General features: G+C 44.6%; 1 protein-coding gene across 1 annotated transcript; it reads left to right on the top strand.

The window, feature by feature from the left end:
• Positions 1 to 5,672: 5,672 nt before the first annotated feature.
• LOC142803487 (uncharacterized) lies at positions 5,673 to 19,977 on the top strand. The gene is made up of 4 exons (XM_075888602.1): positions 5,673 to 5,777; positions 11,411 to 12,549; positions 17,147 to 17,294; positions 19,000 to 19,977. The coding sequence occupies exons 2-4, from the start codon at positions 11,455 to 11,457 to the stop codon at positions 19,131 to 19,133; spliced, it is 1,377 nt and encodes a 458-aa protein (XP_075744717.1). The 5' UTR covers positions 5,673 to 5,777; positions 11,411 to 11,454; the 3' UTR covers positions 19,134 to 19,977.
• The last annotated feature ends 155 nt before the right edge of the window (positions 19,978 to 20,132 follow it).

Genomic DNA, 20,132 nt, shown 5'->3' with positions numbered 1-20,132 from the left:
GTGAAGGGCTCCGGAAATTTCGACCACCTGGGCTTGTTTAACATGCACCAAAATCCGAGTACATGGGCCTACAGCATTTCCGTCTCCATCGGAAATGCAGCCGCCACAGCCGGGATTTAATCCCACGACCTTCAGATCTGCACCCGAAAACCTTAGCCACTAGACCACCGTGGTGGGGCTTATCTTGTGTTCGCGAAGACGATCTTTAAAGCATCTACCCATCTAACCTATACACTTATTATCACATGTGAGCGGAAGCTCATAAACCACCCCTTGTACACAATCCACAAAAGGATCGCGACGGTTCTTGGAGCACCCGACAGCAGGCCTGCGATGCGGGTCTCTCAAGCGACTTATCCTGCCAAGATTTTGTGGTGCAGGAAGCACTACTTTGATGTCTGTTTGACTAGCTATTTTCTTCAGATTATGAGTTGTTTCGGGCAGATAAGGCAGTACGGCCACTCTGCTCCTGCTTCCAGTCTGTTGGATGGCCGCTTCCCAAGGACCGCTGTCCAAACCGCATATTTTAAGCAAACCCTCGACAACCGACACTTGTACAGAATCTGTGAAACCTGCTGCAAATAACCACTCGGACTGGCTCATAAGGATTCTAAGGTGGCTGGACTTCCGCAATGCACTTCCAAAACAGATTGACAATGCTTCTTTTAACTAGCTTCGAGTGAGCAGATTGGTATGGCAAACAAGGCTCTAGGTTTGTATTCGCAACACGTGTGCTGCTTTATGTATTCAAGCTCAATGTCTAAAAACCACAGCACGTTATGGGGCGGCTATTTCACTGTTTTAGTGAGGGGGCTAAGTCAAGGGGAAAAACAATTTTTAGTTATTCGGTTATGTGTACTTCCCGCTCAAACAGGACAAGGTAATCGTTCGCGTATCTTACACATTTGGCCACTATGTGCTCCGACCAGACATGTGCCAGGTTTCTGTTATAGTGAGTAAGAAAAAATGTCACCTAATACCGGCGCCAAACAGGAGCCAATAAAGACGCCCTGCTTCTGAAGAAAAGTTTTCCCATTCTACGCAGAAAATGTCACGCGCAGATACCAGCGAAGCTAATCTAAAATGCATGAAACAAATATCCCGGCTGAGTTCTGAAACGAACCACGCCAAAGTCATCAATACATTCTTCTGCGCACACCATTTGTTCACTTTGAAGGAAGGAATAATGCAAGTTCTTTATGTCAAAAGAGTAGGCCAACAAGCATTTCTCTGTGGTACTCTTCAGGAAATCTACAATTTGTACGGAATGCCTAATCACAACAGGGTCGTAAATTATAATATTGCCATAGCTTTTCTTGAAAAACAAAAAAACAGCTATATTCTTCTGCCTTGACCCTATTTGTGATACAGTTACCCTCAAAGGCCATTCGGGCTTCTGCTTTTTTGCACTAAACATATTTTTAAGGCTATTCATCTTGGCTGCGTAAATATCCGAGAACAATATACTCAAGCGCACCTTTCTACAAATAAGTTTTGTTTCTCATTTTATCTTTCTAAGGGACACATTGATACACTCATTAAAAACATTGGCAACTGCAGAACAGGCTTTCTCCTTGTAGTCACCTTCGCCTGGGACAACACATCCGCCCTTTTTATACGCTGTCAGAAGGCACAGTTGCTTCTGCTTCAAAAAAGACGCTACACAGCTTACAGGCACAGGTGAGGCATCGGTATTTTTTCGCGAGATCACTTCTACCGTTTCCTATTTATAATGATACGCTCAACCTTCCAGGGCACACTTTGACATTTGTCGCACAAGGCTCAAAACTTTTGGTGCACTCCACCTTGGCTTGACGGCGAACTTAGCTCAACATTTTCAACATAGTCTTGTATACTAACCTGGCTGGTGGTTCGGACGCTGCATGTCATTGGGCCTGTCTTGTTCGGGATGCTGGCACGTAAGCCTGGCAGAGTCTGCTGCCACATTAATTCCGTGCTGCTGCTGACAATCACTAGGAAGTTTTTACACTATCTGTTAACGTTTCGTATCCTTCCTGGATTTTCCAAGGAGATCCTCAGCTAGTCCCTTAACATCCAAACCTCCGTTTGCTACTCACTTCTAAGAATCTTGAGGACTCTGATGCGGTGCCCGGCTGAAGGGGCAAGTACACCAAACAACCGCGCGACTCCGTCAGATAGATGCTTGCAGCGAATGAAGAAGGAAAGCGAATGAGCTTGACAGTTGGCATGAATGAAGAGAGGAGCAACTGAACATGAATCGTATGAAGAACACAGAAAGTAACCCGATTTACTAGAAATGAACTTTAGCAATGCCATCTTTCGGGCATGTTGGTAAACGTAACTCGACGACATATTGAGCGCTAACAAATGGGGACTTGAGAGGGACGACAACAAAATGCGCTAACATCCACAATTTTATTCAACAAAAAAAAATCGTGGCCGGACTTCAGAGACGTCATCAGGCGCACCAAATTTTCTCGAGTGGAGAAGTGGTGTTCAATAGCTTTTTAACATGCCGAGATGGCGACCATAGACAAATTTCTGCGTCGAGCCATCGACGCTCTACTGGCTGCGACACCGTCAGGATGGACGGTGTGGCAGCCATTTTACACTTTCAGGATGGACTAGAAATGCTACCACAAGAGTTTGTTTAACCGCTTATTGTGGACGTTAATCTTTGGGATAGACACATACCACCAAGCCAAGGTTGCCACCTATGGCTACTTTTCACCAAACTGGCGAATTAAGAGGCCCGTGGCGACCTAAAATTATGAATGGTGATCTAGAAAGTTTTTGGTGATTTTCGGCTTATCTTTCGACAGTGTTAGGTATTCTACACTCAGTGTCTTCGTAACGAATATACAACAACTTTCCACATTTTGCATATTTTAGGCCCTCCATGCAGTAGAAGGCGCACTTTCTACGCAATCCTGTAAGTCGGTCCTGTATCTAATTCACCTATATCGTTGAAGCACTGGCGTACTGGTGCTTCTACCAGCAACATCCCAGCAAAATTTACTTGAACAGAGTGCTTCGCGTGGCGCGAAGCGGTGGTTCAAGTTTTTTAGGTGAGTTAAAAAATTTAAGCTTTTTTAAAGTTTCACTTCTCAAGTGGCTAGTTCAAGGTTAGGCCGCGCATGTTGTGACCAGAGCTCCAACTGTCCTCCATAGCTTGTCGACTTATTCACTGCATGCGGTAGTACTCCCTGATTTGTTATGTAGAGTTTAAATTTCATAAGATGCTTTTTCGGCTGGCCCAGGAGTCAATTTTTTGGGGCAGCTTTCAAAAACTGCATTGGGGCAAATGTGTACCGTACGCGTAATTGCAAAGAAAGTGGGGTGCGGGAATTGCCAATGTTACGTAGTTCTACCAAATTGATTTCTGTTATTGTGTGAATAAGTTCGATTGTTGAACACACTGTTCCACTTTATTAAAGTTCTCTAAAACCTGCAGGAAGGCCACACACGCCGTCTCTCTCTTGCTGTAGTGACTGTTTCGTCCTGTATTCTATACGACTGAAACCATAACAACCTGTTGTAATGAGGCGCTAGACTTCAGAGACGCTGTTGGTGCGTGCATGCCCCTTCTCAGTGCCCCCGTGGTGAAGCGGGTGACAGTATTGCAAGCCCAGTAGCCCTCTCATGATGAACTGTCGACTGGCATTGAAAAACGTCCATACAGTTCATGGGTTATGAACGGCACTGTACTCTAAAGGGCGATTCATATTTAGCAATTTATTACCCGGTTTGTCGCACATATATTGAGTGTTGACGTTTTTGGCGAAACTTGAAGAAGAATGGTGCACTTCTGGCAACTTTTCGTTCGTAATTTGGCGAAATTCAATGAAATGACAGTGGTTACCCTGCACCAAGCCTCAACGTGAGTGCGTCCACTTGAAACGATGCTATTAGTACCAAACATCAATCATATTTTGCAAGGTTTTATGCCAATGTGCAGTAATAAACATTCAACAATTTCTGTAAGGACACATATTACTTTCGTGTTATTTCGACTCCTACGGCGGATGTGGGATCAAACGCTATCTTTGCCGTGTTGGTTCCGACCACTGTCTCTTTCAAACCATTTTGCGTGTAGCGCTCCGCGCAATGCTTTTGACATGTCAAAGAAAATGTCCTTCCTATTTTTCTCATTGTTTCAAGTCTTGCCAAAATCATTATTTGTTGCAACAAGTGTTCTTGTGGAAAGCACTCTTGATATCTGTGCTAAGTGGAAGAAAATGAATTAGCATTTTCAATGCGCGTCTCCAATTGACATCGTGGTCAGCGATATTTGACGATACTTTCAAATTATCTACCCTCAGACTTGCGTACACGCTTAACTGCAACCGTAATGCAGTCGGAGTAATGGCATCCGTTATATCTCGAGGCGACTTTCTATCTTAAGTGCGTGACAAATTTTTCTCTGGGCACCATATGGATACTATGGGTGACAGCACTATACACTTCGGTCTCTTCCGACAAAAGCATTTGAACATGGTGTGCATGTGCGTGTGCGCATGTTGTTCTCGATTATTACTTTCCTTTCCTTATTAAGGCTAAATCCCTAATTGCCTCTTAGGACACTTGTCACTTGCCTTGCATACCACAGCACGCAGTTAAAAAAGTAGGCTACCATTATAGGTTCAAACAAAAGCAGTTGAAATGCAGGATGCAAGGTGGAACTGAACTCTCGAGTTGTACGTGGCAGTCAAATAGTACACCCCAAAGGCACGCCACTGCAACTACTTAGGCGAAATACACTTTTTAGAGAAAAATTATGACAAGAATTTGTGATAAAATATATAAAATCTCGCGGAGGTAGTTCAAATCATATCAGGCGTCAGACCACGTGAATCGCGCATCAACAGGGTGGATTAAAGCTCGAGAGGTTGTCTTTTCCAGTCCGTTGCAAATTGGAGGAGATTTCTATCCGAACACACTGACGAACACTAAACAAGTAAGACGACACACTGCTGGACAAGGAAGTGTATGGATGGTGCTGCGACCCATTGCAAAAGGTAAAGCCATAATTCACCATGAGCAGCAGTAGCAGCTACAGCATCATGAAAGCGTGAAGCTACTCACGTGGCTTCGAAAACAACGATGGTGACAATTCATACTAAATTAGCCACACCCATTAGCTCTCACATTCGAGTAGTCTTCGGGGAATGCAGAAGTGACGTTGTGCCTGCTATGTGCGCCGCTTTGCGCCCACCTACCCATAGCGCACGGCTGTTAGTTCAGTACTTGTCTGACGGCTGGTTGAAGTAGTGGAGAGTAACAGACAACTGAAATGCCACGGTTGTAAACGAAAACCAAAGTGGTTCACTTTTGGCACCACCATCATTATTGCTGGAGGGTGCGTTGGTACGGGCATTAGCCCCCTCTACCCTGCCCCTCCTCGCCCGAAGAATACTGCCGCAATAATAATAAACAAAGTTGATTCATTCGTTCTTTCCCTGCTAATTAAACATCAACTTCGCGATTTTTAAACAGCCGACTCCAAAGCAATCTAAACTTCCATGTTGTTATTATGTAAATGAAGACTATAATTTTTCTACGTGAAGCTTCCGAAGTATATTTAGCTGAATGCCACTGGAATGATGGTGAATTGCAATGTTTCTTAAAAATAACCTTGATTATACTTACAGGCATCCTCGTGGCCATTCTTCAGCCGATCATCCCGATATTTTACATTGCCTTTTTCGGAAGCATACTGCTCTGGCTGGGACTACTAGCCGCAGTGTTCGCTCCAAGCATAGCCTGGACCACTTTGACGTTCGGATTTTTACATGGTAAGGTAATGCAAACACACCTCAGTACTTATTATTGCACATAATTTTCAGCCTGATCTCGCAGACGTTGTGGTCGTTATAACAGTGTATGTTAGGAAGCAGTGCTCGTGAAAATAAGACTAGAAACGCAATGACTTCATGCTTCAATGAAGCCTTTCGTTCTCATCGCGCTATCCCGATGCTTTAACAGCACTTGAAATATATTCTTGATTTACGAGCTTGAATTATCACTTCTTCAATGACACGCAGCTGCCGTGGAAGCAAGCTACCAAATTCTAGTCCATTGTGTATTCGTAAAACAATTCGCACACTTCTAGCATCGAAGCTTAGCAGCATGAGCATGCTCAGTGTAACACGTATAGAACTGAGACTTGGGCTAGCTGGAGAACTTTTTAGCTGGAACTATAATTTGCCTATAATACAAAGCATACGCAAAACAAAGCTGCTACTCCGTGTATCGGTTACCGCCAAGACCATCGATGTACGCCACCCAGCGTGGCAACTCTTTCTAGCAATAACAAGTGGGCTTACTCAGTCAGAAGGCTCACGCATCCTGGCTATGATCCCCGCTGCCTCTAAGCGATCAAGCTCCTTTTTCAGCCACGGTCAAATTGCGTGAGGTACACGTCGCGCCGGCTCGATGATTGGGAGGCCGTTATCTTGGAGCGCCATGCTGTATTCTCGCTTTAGTAGTCCCACACCCGTAAACAATTCCGGATACTTTCTGCGAATGCAGACCGATAAGCCATCCTTGTTGACGGCTCGAAATCTGTTCACGTGACCAAACTGCACGCAGGCGTAGTCCTAAGATCGCCTGCCGACCTTTCTTCACAACGAAAAAATTTAACTATCCTGGTGTCTTCTCCAATCTGAACTGGGAGTAATATCTTCCCCATGTAAGCTATTTCATCTTCGCGGTAGCTACGCAGTACTGCTCGGGCGCTCTGCGGCTGACACTTTGTTCTCAGGGCGTCAAACCCTCGGCGCGGCAGCAGGTTGACCTGCGTGCCGTTGTTGACTCTCAGCCGCGCTTCTAGCCTCGAAATATGAGTTGCAACCTCCCAGTCGCGTCGATCGCCATGTTTGCTTTCTTACATGCCGCAGATATGTGCAGCCCTGTCAAGACGCCGTCATCGTCGTCGTCATCCCGCTCGGCGATGTCGTTCACGTGCGTTGCACTTGCTTTGCCGCTAACTGCAAAATGATTCTGCTTCCGGCATCTATCACAATATTTCCCGTATGCTGGACACTCGCGAAATCTATGTGAGTGGTCGCAGTAGCCGCACTTCGTCCTTTATGTCGCTCTTTGGTGCGCCCTTCATGCAAGTCATTCATGTGTTTCTGGTGCTTCCTTTTTTCTTACGTCACTGCGTCCACGCTCTTACTTTCACTCCATGCTTTCGTTTGCGCGGCAACGACACCTCAGCTTTTTCCCACTCAACAGCTGTGCTGAGCGTTAAGTCCGCTTGGCTAGAAGCTTTTCTCTTAACGCTTTACTAGATGCGCCGTACAGTATTTGATCACGCAGCATCGATTCCCGGAGGTTCTCAAAGTTGCAGTTCTGCGATTTCAGCTGTAAAGCCTGATCGAACTGTTCGAAAAGCTCACCTTCGGTCTACGTGCGGCTCCGAAACACGTAGAGCTCAAACGTTTTGTTGCTCTGGGGTAAGCAGTGTGCTTCGAATGCTTGAACTAACTTGTTGGTGTACTGCTTTTTTTCCCCAGTGAGGTCGAAAGTGTTGTAAACGTTGATCGCCTCTTGGCCCACCAGCTGAAGCAAGTTGGTGACTTTCTGGGTGGAGCTGCGGTGCTTTCCATGTTCCGAGGATTCTGTCGCGGTGAAGTACAGCTTGACCCGCTGCTTGAAGTGAATCCGGTTCGCCACATTAATCCCGAAACGTAATGGCTCTGGTGGCGTAAACTCAGTCATCTCGTAGCGTGGTGATCTGGCCACTTTTGACAGCATGAATGAAACGAGACTGACACGTACAGTTGCCATGGAAGGACTTATGTTCAATACTTGCGCACCTGAAGTGCTCAAGAAAGTTGCCAGACTGGGCGGCGTACGTCGATGGTGTTTACGGTAACCGAAACACGCCGCTTCCCAGTTGCATGCATCGTTTCGTCCAAAAGTGTGCCTCCACATGGTCTGCTCAAACGTAATATTCTTTAGCAATGCCTTGGGTTCAATTATGGGTTAGTTTATTACCAGATGTATACGCTTAGATGATTCTCCTTGCACGTGCTTTACAATTCGTTAGCTACTGTAGCACGCCTAAGCATAGCTTTGTTGGTAGGTGCGATATTTACTGATGTTCCCTGCGCGCTACCACTCCACACTAACCTGGAGTGTTAGCGCGCGGCGGGCGACTCCAACGTAGAGATCGTAAGGCCAAGCCTCGCGGTCCTGCGCGAGTTTGCTGAACGGCCCATATCAGCTGGCCAGAAAAGAGCTGCGAGGGGCCACCTCCCACCTTGACGAAGCGATAGCGGAGTTTGTGTACGCTGCCTCGCAATACAGGAGCATATGTACTAACGTGCATACATCCCCGCATACGGGGCAGGCTTCATTTGAGCCACGACACAAGTGCCTCGTGAACAAGGAACTCTTATGGGTCCCGAAACGTCTCTTTGTTTTTTTCACCTTGGCTTGGTCAGTGACCGCATCTACATCTTCATCATGATAGCTGACCCCACGAACGTTCGTCCAACTTTTTACTACTATAAATAGCGTGTAGTGAGCTCTGATTGGGGTACGTATTTGTCCAAAACATAGGTCTAAGAAAAGAGAAAAGAGTGCTTACCGTCATATTGTGTCATCTGAAACCCTCCCGTATATGGGTGCCAGAAGGCTATTATGAAAACGCCAGCCCCACGCCTCATGTTCGGTAATTAGGACAGCGAAGGTCAGGAGCTGCGCAACAGCTATCAGCTAAAGTTGGTGGTAGCACCCGTCCTTAGGGACAGTCAAGGACCAGTCCTTCGGGCAGTACCCAGAGCTCTCCCACTTAAACCACGTAAGTGTGTCATGACAACCATTCATAAAACCTTTCTCTACCACGTTTCATTACTGAAAGTTTCAAATATAAGGTAGCCATGTAAGAGACTTACCTATATATCACAACAAAACATGCAGTGCGGGTCAGAGAAGCCAGTCTGTGCCCTCTGTAAAAGAGAGGTGACACCAGCGTCAAGCTACACAAGGTTTGAAATAACGAAACTGGGTGGTTCTGAAAGCTAATCTTATTTCTTATTGGTTTTTCTTAGACCTAACAGTGTGGTTCAGGCTCTTTATAATTTGTTTCTAGATCTCTCTCATTCTAGGTTTTTTCCACGTTTATTCTCGGCGCTGAGAAGTTTATGTTAAACTACAGAAAGTCACAGAAACTAATCTGATATGTACAAACTCAACGTACAGAACCTCGCACTGAAATCGCACCTCTCAGACCTACGAGCACGTCGTGGTTAGAGTATAAAGACCTTATATTGCTCTGGCGCCTTGTCGCTGCCGCCATTGCCATTCAGTTCCCTAGTGCTCCACATACTCGTGATCTACAACTCCTCGTCATCACTTCGCAGACATAGGCCTCATGGTCGCCTTCTCCACATTTTGTGCGCCAGTGGTGAGTGGTGTGATTTAACCAGTTTATGCGGCCCATAGTCGTTAATGACGGTATTTTTCCGACAGGCGAAACAATTTACAGTTAGGCTAACCAGCTTCACTGTTGAAAAAAAAAGCTATGTTCAGAACATAATCTACACTTTGAAAATGTAGAGATAGGTTTCGGATTTGCACGCTTGGTCTTCTATTATCTTCTAACCATTAAAAATAAGGTTCCTCTTTTGTGTCGCCCACGAACCCCAAGTTGCGCTTCATTCTAGTACACAAGCCGGTCCACGTACTGTCGCGCTCAGTATGACCACGCAAGTTCGTGGCCGCGCGCACTGCCTGGTAGTACAGGAGCCACGATCGTGACAGGTTTTCGAGTTATCGGGAGAAAGCTTGGCTGATCTGATTATTAGATTATTAGTCTTAGATTATTAGAGATTAGTTAGAGTATTAGATTATAAGAAAGCTTGGCTGATTTGACGCGCCAAAACAATGATAATATTTGAAGACACGCCGCAGTAGATTAACTGTGACTGTCCTCGAGGCTAATTGTGACCATCTGGTCATTTTGATCTGCCGGTCTTTTTGATATGTGCTGTAATTTACTAACTTTGTTGTGATTGTCTATTATGACACGTGTAGCACTTGCTTGTGGTTCGTTAACTTGTACTTCTTCGTTTCGACAATATGAGATTGACGTTTAAATATCTCGGTTGCGTAATTTAAAACAAAATGTATTTCCTTGACCTACGGATACCTTCTGCGTCATTTTTCTGTGTAATGATTATACGTCGAGACGATTCTTCTCACAAATTATCAGAATCGCATTCAGACACTATATTGGAATAGATAGTCAAAATCCGGGTAGCAAAGATGTAGTAACAGGCCAAGAAAGGTAGTTACGGCTGCAGTTACTACATCTTTCATTTCAGTTACTAACGTTTTACTAACGTAGTTGTAAAGAGGCCGCAAAAAGTTAGTAACGGTCACAGGTAGTAACTGTTTACTAACGTAGGTATCAAACATGTAGCAAAAGGGTAGTAACAGTGGAATAAAGGTAGTAACCGCTGCAGTTACTGCCTATTTGCCTGCAGTTGCTACCTTCTTACTAACTTTTTTAAGAGTGTAGGCACTCGGTACATTTTGCAATGTGAGGAACATTTCAGTGTTTCACAATAGAGCCACTTTCAGCTAATACGGAAAGTCCCGTTTCAGTCTTTATTTTTTAATCGAATGAAATGAAGCAAGCAAAAAAAAGCGCAAGGCTAAATACCACGTGTTGTGCGGGGCTCCACTTGTCGAGTACAAAACTTAGTTTGCAGGACACGGTGGCAGTTATCATTACCGAAGTTGGTATAACTACAAGGCTAAATGAGGGCGAGTGGGAAAGCAAGTGGGGGCGATGTGCATCGCAGAAACAGCCAATTCCTCACCCGATATTTCAAAAATATCCCACGATTGGCGCCACTGTACAACCTTTTAGCGCACTCCACTATGCATTCGCGTGGTGTAGTTCATACTGAGCGCAATAGTACATGTGCATGACGGCCTAGTTCTTTAGGCTGTCGGTCACAATGGTGGTGGATCCTTAACGTCCCGTTCTCGGTCGTAGAAGCGGCGCCCTGGAATGTTTTCTTTACCTTGTACTCCCCTTTAGAGATGAGAGCCCCTCGTTTGTTTTCGATCATGTGCCTTGAGACATCTTTAGCCATAAGACACCACCGGTGGGATCGTGGATGCAACGGAATGTTCTGGCGGACTGTTGATTTTTGCCTTGCGATTGGCCCCACGTGTAATGCAAGCGGGAGTGCAACCATGCGTGTGTTGTACAAAAAGCCGTGGGCCGAACGCGCCCATTCTCACCACTTAAAAACTATCCCAGCTAAATTTCGTGCTGGGCACTTCTACGCTCCGCTGCAATTTACCTAAGTCACAATGCAGCCTGAATATCAGCGCCCAGTGACTTTAAATAAACTCGTCAACTTGTGCAGCAACGTTACCGCACATATTTCCTTGTTTCCAGGTGGCGCCATCGGAATCGTCAGTGTCGCGGTGATTGTTGCTCTAATGACGCACTTCCAGAAGTATCGAGGGGTGGCGTGCGGACTCAAGTACACAGGCAACACGCTGGCCTCTCTCATCTTGCCCAAGGTGCTGTCGTGGCTCCAGGAGCTCTATTCCTTCAAAGGCACATTACTCATCTACGCGGCGTTACCCATGAATGCTACGGCTTTCTCCCTCTTCTTTAGAAATAGTGAACTTACGAGAGTGCAAAATTTAAGGCAACGAAATGATCCTGACAAGTCCTCTGAGGTAGTCAAATCGGATGCCCCGGTAAATGCTTGTGAGGAAAACTGGAAAAGCGTAGGTGCCTGTCAGAATAGAATTGACGATACCGGTACAGCGATATCAGAGACGCAGTGCGGGGACTTCTCGAATGATGGTTACCAGGAAAAAGTTCAAAAGCCCGAGCTCATCACGCAAGAGGGGCCGACGCAGTTGACGCGTGTCAGAGAGGATAATACGCAAGAATGCGGCGCTATGCAAAATACTCATAAATTCTCTGAAAACCACGCCTTTCTTCTAACGGAAAACGAAGTGCTTGACACAAATCATGGTGGTCTTGTAGAACCAATCAGAGACGTTTCGCAAAAAGAAAGTAGTAACGACAAATGGAGAATAGTGCCGGACTTGAAAGAAGATGGTCAGAGCAATCACCGTGATTTGCAGAGAAAGCTTGCTTCAGAACAAGGTTACGGCTCAATCAACAATGCCAGGGTTGCAGAAATGATGGAACATCAGCAATCCGCAGATCGACCATCGGCTGCCCAGATTCGATACAGTGGAACACTTAAGCTACTATCGAGCCCGACATTTTACCTCCTCGTTCTGGGAGCTGTGGCCTCGGACTACACAGCGCTCGTCGTGCAAGAGACGATTGTGGACTACGCTATGGACAAAGGCGTAGAACAAAAGAGAGCGGAATTGTCAATGACGTATTGCGCAGCTACCGAATTTTTGGGACGTTTGGTCCTTCCATTGGTGGCTGACTTTAAATTTATTGGACGCACTACATTAGTGGCATCGTGCTTCAGTGCAATGACAATCACTTCTTTGGCACTGCCTCACACTGTGTCGTTCACAGGCTACATTATCGTACAGGTAAGTAGCATATGCTGACCTTTTATTTATTTATTTATTTATTTAGTTAGTTAGTTCGTAGTGCTATATTATTTTTTTCGTGATTTACTGCATGATAAACGACAAGAATAGCACCCCCCTATAAGCATATAACCAAATAACACCTACGTTTGAGATAATGGAGAACGATGTCATTTACATAATGTTCAGCAAAGCAATCTGCGACTAAGTTTTCATTGGGCATTTGAAGTCACAGCTCGACTAGTTTTGTTACAACTACAAATATACTCCAAGTGGGTCAAATATGAATTTAACAAGACGTTTTAACAGTCTTTTTAGTAAAGAACTCTGTTACAACGTTATTAACACAGCTGTTAGGTCATGGCCCACCACAGGTGGCGTAGCGGCTATAGTGCGCGATCGCTGACCTACAGGTTACGGGTTTGGTTCTGGCTGTGGCGGCTGCATTTTTATGGCGGTGAAATGGTAATGCCCGAGCATCCCAAATATCACAGAATACCAACTAAGGAATTGTAGTTAAAATTTTAGATGCGGAAGCATCTTATACTCGCGCCTTGTAGTGCGCCGTCCGCGCCGTCCGCACCGCTTCTCGAACATTCGACAGCTGACGCGCGCGCATGCGCCGTCGCGCCGTCGCCCACCATCTGTGCCGCGCGCGCTTCTCCTTCGAGAACATTCGACAGCTGACAGCGCTTGCGCCATCGCGCCGTCACCATCTGTGCCGCGCGCGCGCTTCTCCTTCGAGAACATTCGACAGCTGACAGCGCATGCGCCGTCGCGCTGTATATATACTCAAGGTCGGCGCTCGCTCGCTCAGTTGCCGCTCGTCCGTTGGTTTGTACTCACTCTTTACTTTACCGACCACAAAGCCATCGTCCTCAAAGCTCGTCGCAATAAATAAAACACCGCCCTTTCGCATACGTGCCGTACGGGTTCACTCCTTTAACACCCCATTGCACAACCACGTTAACCAATTTAGCCATCGACCCAAGTAAGTCGCAATTTAACACCCGTTAACCAATTACATGCTTTCGCATCCTCCTCAGTGTTCCCCCTAGGGAAGCTGCGGGCAATTTTTTCTTGAGAACATTGCGTCTTCCAACTATGTCGTACCTGGTTTACATGTTCAGCAAAAAAATTGTTTGTTTTACGTGTTTCGAATTCAATAAACCAAGTACAATTTCTTTGGCACATACGCGTCTGAACATTCTGGCATAATGTGCAACGATAGCGCATTTTCCGTCTGATAACTCGACTGATTGATACCTACTGTGCGGAAAATATATATCGTGCTGCAACAGTCCTAAACTTCTCACGTTACTACAGCTCCGAACAGAATGCTAATTTGAGATGCACTTGGCCCAGATTGTGACGCAATTAAGGACCAGATTATGACGAAATGCAACGCTGTGTAAGGTGAGCGTCACACCTCAACTGAAACTTAATTATTAATAGTTATTAGGCAGGTTTTATGACTAAATTATCCTAATTGAAGTAAAATTGTTTGTGTATTTTTTGTAGACACCAAATTTATTATATCTGAATAACTAGCTTCACTACGTGGAATGTTGTCACATGATGACACTTTACTGTCTCTGTACACGTGTCTGACGACAACCTCTGCTCTCAGATCTTAGTAACACATTTTATTCTAAAAAATTGCCTGAAATATGTACTTTGCCCTAGAAATGTCTTCCAGATGTTCCAGTTCTGAATGACATCATTTAGTATGAGCAGTGTCAGTGTTCCATAACCACGCATATTCGACTGGGATAGCTCGATATTCGATTACACTCGCGAGGTGCTTTTACTGCTCAAAATATTCTCGCACCAAAAGGCGCTGTTAAATGCACTTGAACTTACGCAAACGATAGCATGGCTATGCTAAGTTACGCAAAATATATTTGTGAATAAACAATTCAGTTTTAGTTGCCACACTTCCTACTCCCTAGCGTGCCTTTTTCGGAAATAGTCGTGCCAGTATTTACGCATAGGCTCCAAGCCATGCCACAATGTATGAGACGAAGCTCATAATTGCAATAGCGTGCTGCGTCCATACACGATAAAACAACTGAATTAAATGAGCAGCCATTTATTAATAATGGGGAAATGTCTAAGTATAAGAAATAAACGGACCATCATGCTTAGTTACGCTTATCTAATGTCATTGCTCTTCCGAATTGAGAAAGCATGCTTCTGGGATAAAACTGTCCGTGACACAGTGCCGTGATCCCTTAAGGGCAGCCGAAATTAGGTGTCTCTACTACAAAAAATCACTACTACTACCACCACCAGCGGGAGGCAATTGCCTCTTCGTGGGTGGAGTGGAAGACGATGATCCCTTTGAAGGGTCCTGGACTCATTTGTTTTCCCTTGCAGGGAATCTCGGAAGTACGGAGGATATAATACGCGAACACAGAGACGCTCCAGTGTGCTTTTCTTTTTTTTATGTCGTATCCCGCTGCCTAAATAATGGAAGTATCTGTAAATAAATGTTACAGTTTTCAGCTCCGGCTCCTCAGTTCGTCTTAGCCCTAGTCTTGAATGGCTCCGGTAGCGACAAATTAGCCCAGTCGCAACGCCATCCTAAGTGGACATATTCCTTTACAACTTCCAGCGTCTCTTCTCCTATCGAAAAGGGCTGTTTATTGTCGACACTGTTACACATTACTTTAGTTTGATTCATATCGCTTTTCAGACCTCCTATTCTATTTTTCATGTCTACTTCAGTATTCATGAGCTGTCATTTGTCCTCTGAGTTGGCTAATTGGTGATTGGCTAATACCTTTTCAAGATTTGTATAATTTCTTATGTATTAAGATTATGTGTGCGTTCATCCAAGATTCTGGTACATACCCGTCCGGACTTTCACGTATACAAGCTTGTAAGTTCTTGTAGCACAATTTCTCTGCCATCTTTCACAAGGTCCGTTGATACCTAATCCTCACCAGAGGCTTGGCGTCTTTGAATTCCTTCTAGGACTCTTATTACTTCCCCTAACGTTGCTGGTAGGATGACGATTCCCTCAGGGCTATTATTGCTTCTTACGATATCATCATGGATGTTTTGTTTTCTATACAGCTCTCTGTAGAACTCCTCCGCCACCTCTACTATCCTATCGACTTTAATTAAGTCATTGACTTCATTCTCTCTTGATGCATACATTCGATTTTTGCCTATGCGCAAGTTTGCTTTCGCAGCCTTTAGGCTACTGTCGCTTTCTACAGCCTGCTCAATTCTCTTCATTTTATACCTTCTGATGTCGGCTACCTTACGACTATTGATTAACTTTGGAAACTGCACTTCCTATTTGGTCCGTCGCATTTCAGGCTTTCAAGATTTGTCGTCTCGTAATTCAGTTACCTGGAATCGAGATTCTGTATTACGTGTAAATAACATTGTCAATTGCGTCGTATGTTTTGTGCTCAAGAAAAGTGTACGAAGATACCGTGATCGCGGCTTAAGTCAATTGAAAACACTCGAACCACCTCCCTTCGTGCTAAATGTTTATCGCTGGAGGGTTCAGAAGAGGTCTGCGGCACTTCAGCTGCAAGAAACGCGTTCTCTGATCTACGTACGGTCACGCGCATCTTATGTTGTCAGAGATCAGCAGACGGCTGGTACGATGTGTAAGTGCTGTGTTTTCATCGCGTGAGTTTCGTTGAAGCTGTAATGAGCACTGCGGTGGCCTTTTTCACTGCAGCCGCCGCTTTCGCATGCGTCAACTTTTTGTGCAGTTACTCCAGATGGGATCAAAACTTTGGCCATTCGAACCACGCCAAGATGGCGGCAGTAGGCAGCAAGTGAAATGAAAAGTGCTCCCATAAACGCCGCCGTGTTAGCGCGATTCTATGCTCGCGTTATTTAAGCAGTGATGCTGCTTGAAAGCAAAACTCTATTTTTAGTAAAATACTATGTCGCTGCTAAGCCAGCCGCAAAATGTCGACTTTGTCACTATCACCATCTTAAACAGCTACCGGGGGGGGGGGGTCAAAAGTTTCTTGCCTTCGTACATGCATTCTTCAGTTCAATCACATATCGCACCAGACCCCCTCAATCTTCACAATCATTATACATATATGTAATAACCCTAACAGTTATAACTGGTATCATGCTACACGGAGCATACTTAGCTCTAAGCGTACATGACTTGTTTATGCAGCTACCAGATAAAACGATTTGCCCCGACATCTGTTCAGCCCTGGATTTGGGTGTTGAACAAAACACTTAGCAGAGTCATCGGCAACTTGTGATCTACAGATTTCCTTTGTAAACGTAGCAGGCCCATTGATACTTTCTCACTTCCTTCCTCTTAGCTCTGAGAAAGCTCTACTATTGCTATGGTGGCAGCAGCGCCACCCAATAGATGAATTCTGCAAAGTTGAATAATTTCATTAAGCATACGAGCCATGTCTACCACTAGTTTCCGAGCGTATCTTCATTTCATCATTCCTAATGATAATGGTAACAGACTTCTTCAGCAGATATATTTCATTTGGACGTAAAAAAAGAAACATTTTCAATAAGGGCTTTATTGTACGTGCACCTTGCACGCAGAGGTTCTCAATGAAGTTCGAAAACTGCAATCTTTACGTAGATGACAACGATATTTTTCCTGGCGTGCGTGACTACCCTGAAGGCAGTCCTTGTGGCTGACAGCTTTGGTGCTAAAGCAGTGCCCACCTTCTGGGGAGCCAATGGACTTGCTCTGATTCCCCTTCTTTCTGCCAATCCCTTCATAACAGGTAAATTGTAGCAAATTTAAAATATAGTACAAAACCATCGTTTACGTACCATAGAGAGAATTCTCCCAAGTGTAGTGTGCGCGCGCAGTTGACTTGCTAAATGGAGAAAAGAATGTTCTATAACACTAAGTCATTTAACATTTGGCAGTAAGTAAGGTGAGCCAATTACACCGACTTATTTTGAAGACCGCAATTTCTAATTAGGGAAAGCACATTGCAGAATGAAAATTTCTATTTCTTTTGTCGCATTGTTAAATTACAATTCACCCCATTTCAAAGCTTCAAGCGTTGTGTTTTACTAGGGGACAAAGTTTGGCAACGTTGCATGCAGAATAGCCGAGACCCATACGACAATGTAGCGTTGTGTCTAGTTGCATTTGTGTTCCCACATTCTACGCCTATGTTCTGTGATGATCCGTCTGGACACGCAAGTGCTTATATGGTTCACCATTCGGCAAGTATAGATTTTTCAGCTTTCCGTATGCGGCAGAAACAAACTAGGTGAGCCTGCTCTATCGAAGGCTACACCACGTCGCACATGTCGAAATAGGCATAATACTTATTCTCAGCGGGACGATCACAGCAAAAGCCGATTCAGTCACCTTTCTTTTAAGAGTGAAAAATGTGTCTGTATTAAATCGCATATTAAGCACCTGAAACCGTATTATGCAAATTTCACGCACATTTTCGATTCTGTCTTTGCACTTTCTGCATCTTCGTAGCGGTAATGTATCGCCACCTAGACTGACGTCCGGAAGCTGATTAGAGGGGTTCACCAGACACCTACGAAGACCAACTTATACCATTCTTCAGAACTCGCACAAGTAACCCTGCCAAACAATACAGTGAAAAGTGATGAAAATAATGTGTGGCGTTTCCGCAATATGTAAGCACGAACCAACCTCCCTTGAGCGCGATTTTTCGCTCAAAGAGCTCTCGTGTGCGCGAAACGTCCGTTCCTCGAACATAACTTTTGTAACCAACAGTGTCAGCACACGCCTACTTACTATATATTTTTGGCTTTTAATAAAAATGTTTGAACAGTTTCACGCATGGGTTAGAATAAGCAAACTATATTGCTGACCTAACACAGCAAAAATAAAAACCACCTCGTGTTGGTATAATCAGGCTAATTTCTGGCTTAACCCAATAAAAAATAAATAAAACCTCGAGATGATATAGTGCACCCCGACACCAATTTCAAATGCATTTCATCATTAGAACATTGCGGTGTCGGCGAGTTTTCAACCAGCCACTTTAGACGGCTGTTGCTAGGGGCTTATATGAATTTGCAAAGTGGTCCACTGCAGTGTGTAACAGCAAAGATTTGTTGCCCATAACCTCGCTGAAAGCACGGAAACCACATGATCACTATTAATTCACATTGCAACCGAAATACGGGAGCATTGTTTTATGCTATCACTTAAAAACATCTACAAAACTAAGATTTTTCATTGAAACAGAACACTTATCTTATAGGTAACAACAAAGTACTTCAATGCGCAAAAGCAGGGTCTTCCAAACTATTTAAGGAGTCAGGCAACACATACAAAAGGACCACTGTGATTGTCGCGTTTACAAGGACTGCTATCGTTCAAAAACTTTTATTCAAATGATGATGAGGCGAGGAAGAGGAGCGGCCGTTTTCTGGTGATGGCTACCGTGTTTCATAGCATGCTCAAATTGCTTTTCATTTTTTTTTCAGGGCACTTCCGAGACAAAATGGGATCTTACGACAATCTCCTGAGACTCCTTGCCGGCATTCAGCTTTTCACTGCCATTGTGTTTTTTGCGCTCGCATACGTAGAAAACAGGAAAGCAATGCCAATTCGTAGTTAAAAAAAACTTCGGAGAGGACGTATGGTTGGCGATCATGCAGCCGACATATTGTGGCTGCTACTGGCTACACCTGCCAGCTGCACAGAACTCGTTATGTACGCAGCCTGGCAAGTGAAAATTACTCGAGGTTTCACTAAAGGATGTGAGACAATTATAAGAACAAAGATTATCCACACGGGTGAATGCCCTGACGTAACTGGAGAAATGGGGCACAGGGCTCCACCTTAAGCCGTCGTAATATGGTGCTAGAAAACTTAACTTCGAGGCGAGAAAGGAAGTAACACTCAAAAGCTTTGGGCTAACTGCAATCGACATCACGTGCTTGCAGTTAAGATATCATCGTGCCCTTCTCGAACTATCACCAGGCGCTTGCCCGCTCTGACAGCCTGTTTACCACTAAGTCGTCGTTTTTTTAACCATGCATCCGCATTTTCGCCCGGTGATTCGGTCATGCCAACCTCTCTCTACGTTTCTTATTTACTACCTAATGCGCCAATTGTTTGGTCAAAACCACCGGCAATTGGCGCAAACCATCAGAAATGGCACAAATAAGTCTCAGCACTCTGCCAAACTGTCGAGGCGTTTTCGGTGTGACAACACCAGAGCTGTGCGTGCCAAATCAGTAAAAGGAGGCTCGCGGAGGTTGTTCTTTTTTTTTCTGCACGCACATAAGCTCAGCATAAATGCAGCCAGGTATAGGATAGGTTAGTGCTTGTACTTCATGACTGAGTTTACTTCATCAGTTATTTGTTTTGCCGAATGCTCTAAAACGCAATTTCACTCTCCCGGGAAATGTATTGAAAACATTCAACATATTTTGCAATAAATGAATCTTAATAATAAAGACCTGCGCAAGTGTGAATACTGCTGTTTCTAGAAAAACGAACGAACAACGCTCCATGACACCATAAGCAAAACTCATTTGCTTTCATAGACATCCAAAAAGTGTTGGATGTGTTCTTAAGTTGTAAAAAAGCTTTCGTGCTTCTTCATCACAAG

This window comes from Rhipicephalus microplus, chromosome 3 (genome assembly GCF_043290135.1).
Source record: "Rhipicephalus microplus isolate Deutch F79 chromosome 3, USDA_Rmic, whole genome shotgun sequence".
Taxonomy (NCBI): Eukaryota; Metazoa; Arthropoda; class Arachnida; order Ixodida; family Ixodidae; genus Rhipicephalus; species Rhipicephalus microplus.
This window is presented reverse-complemented; position numbering and strand designations above follow the sequence as displayed.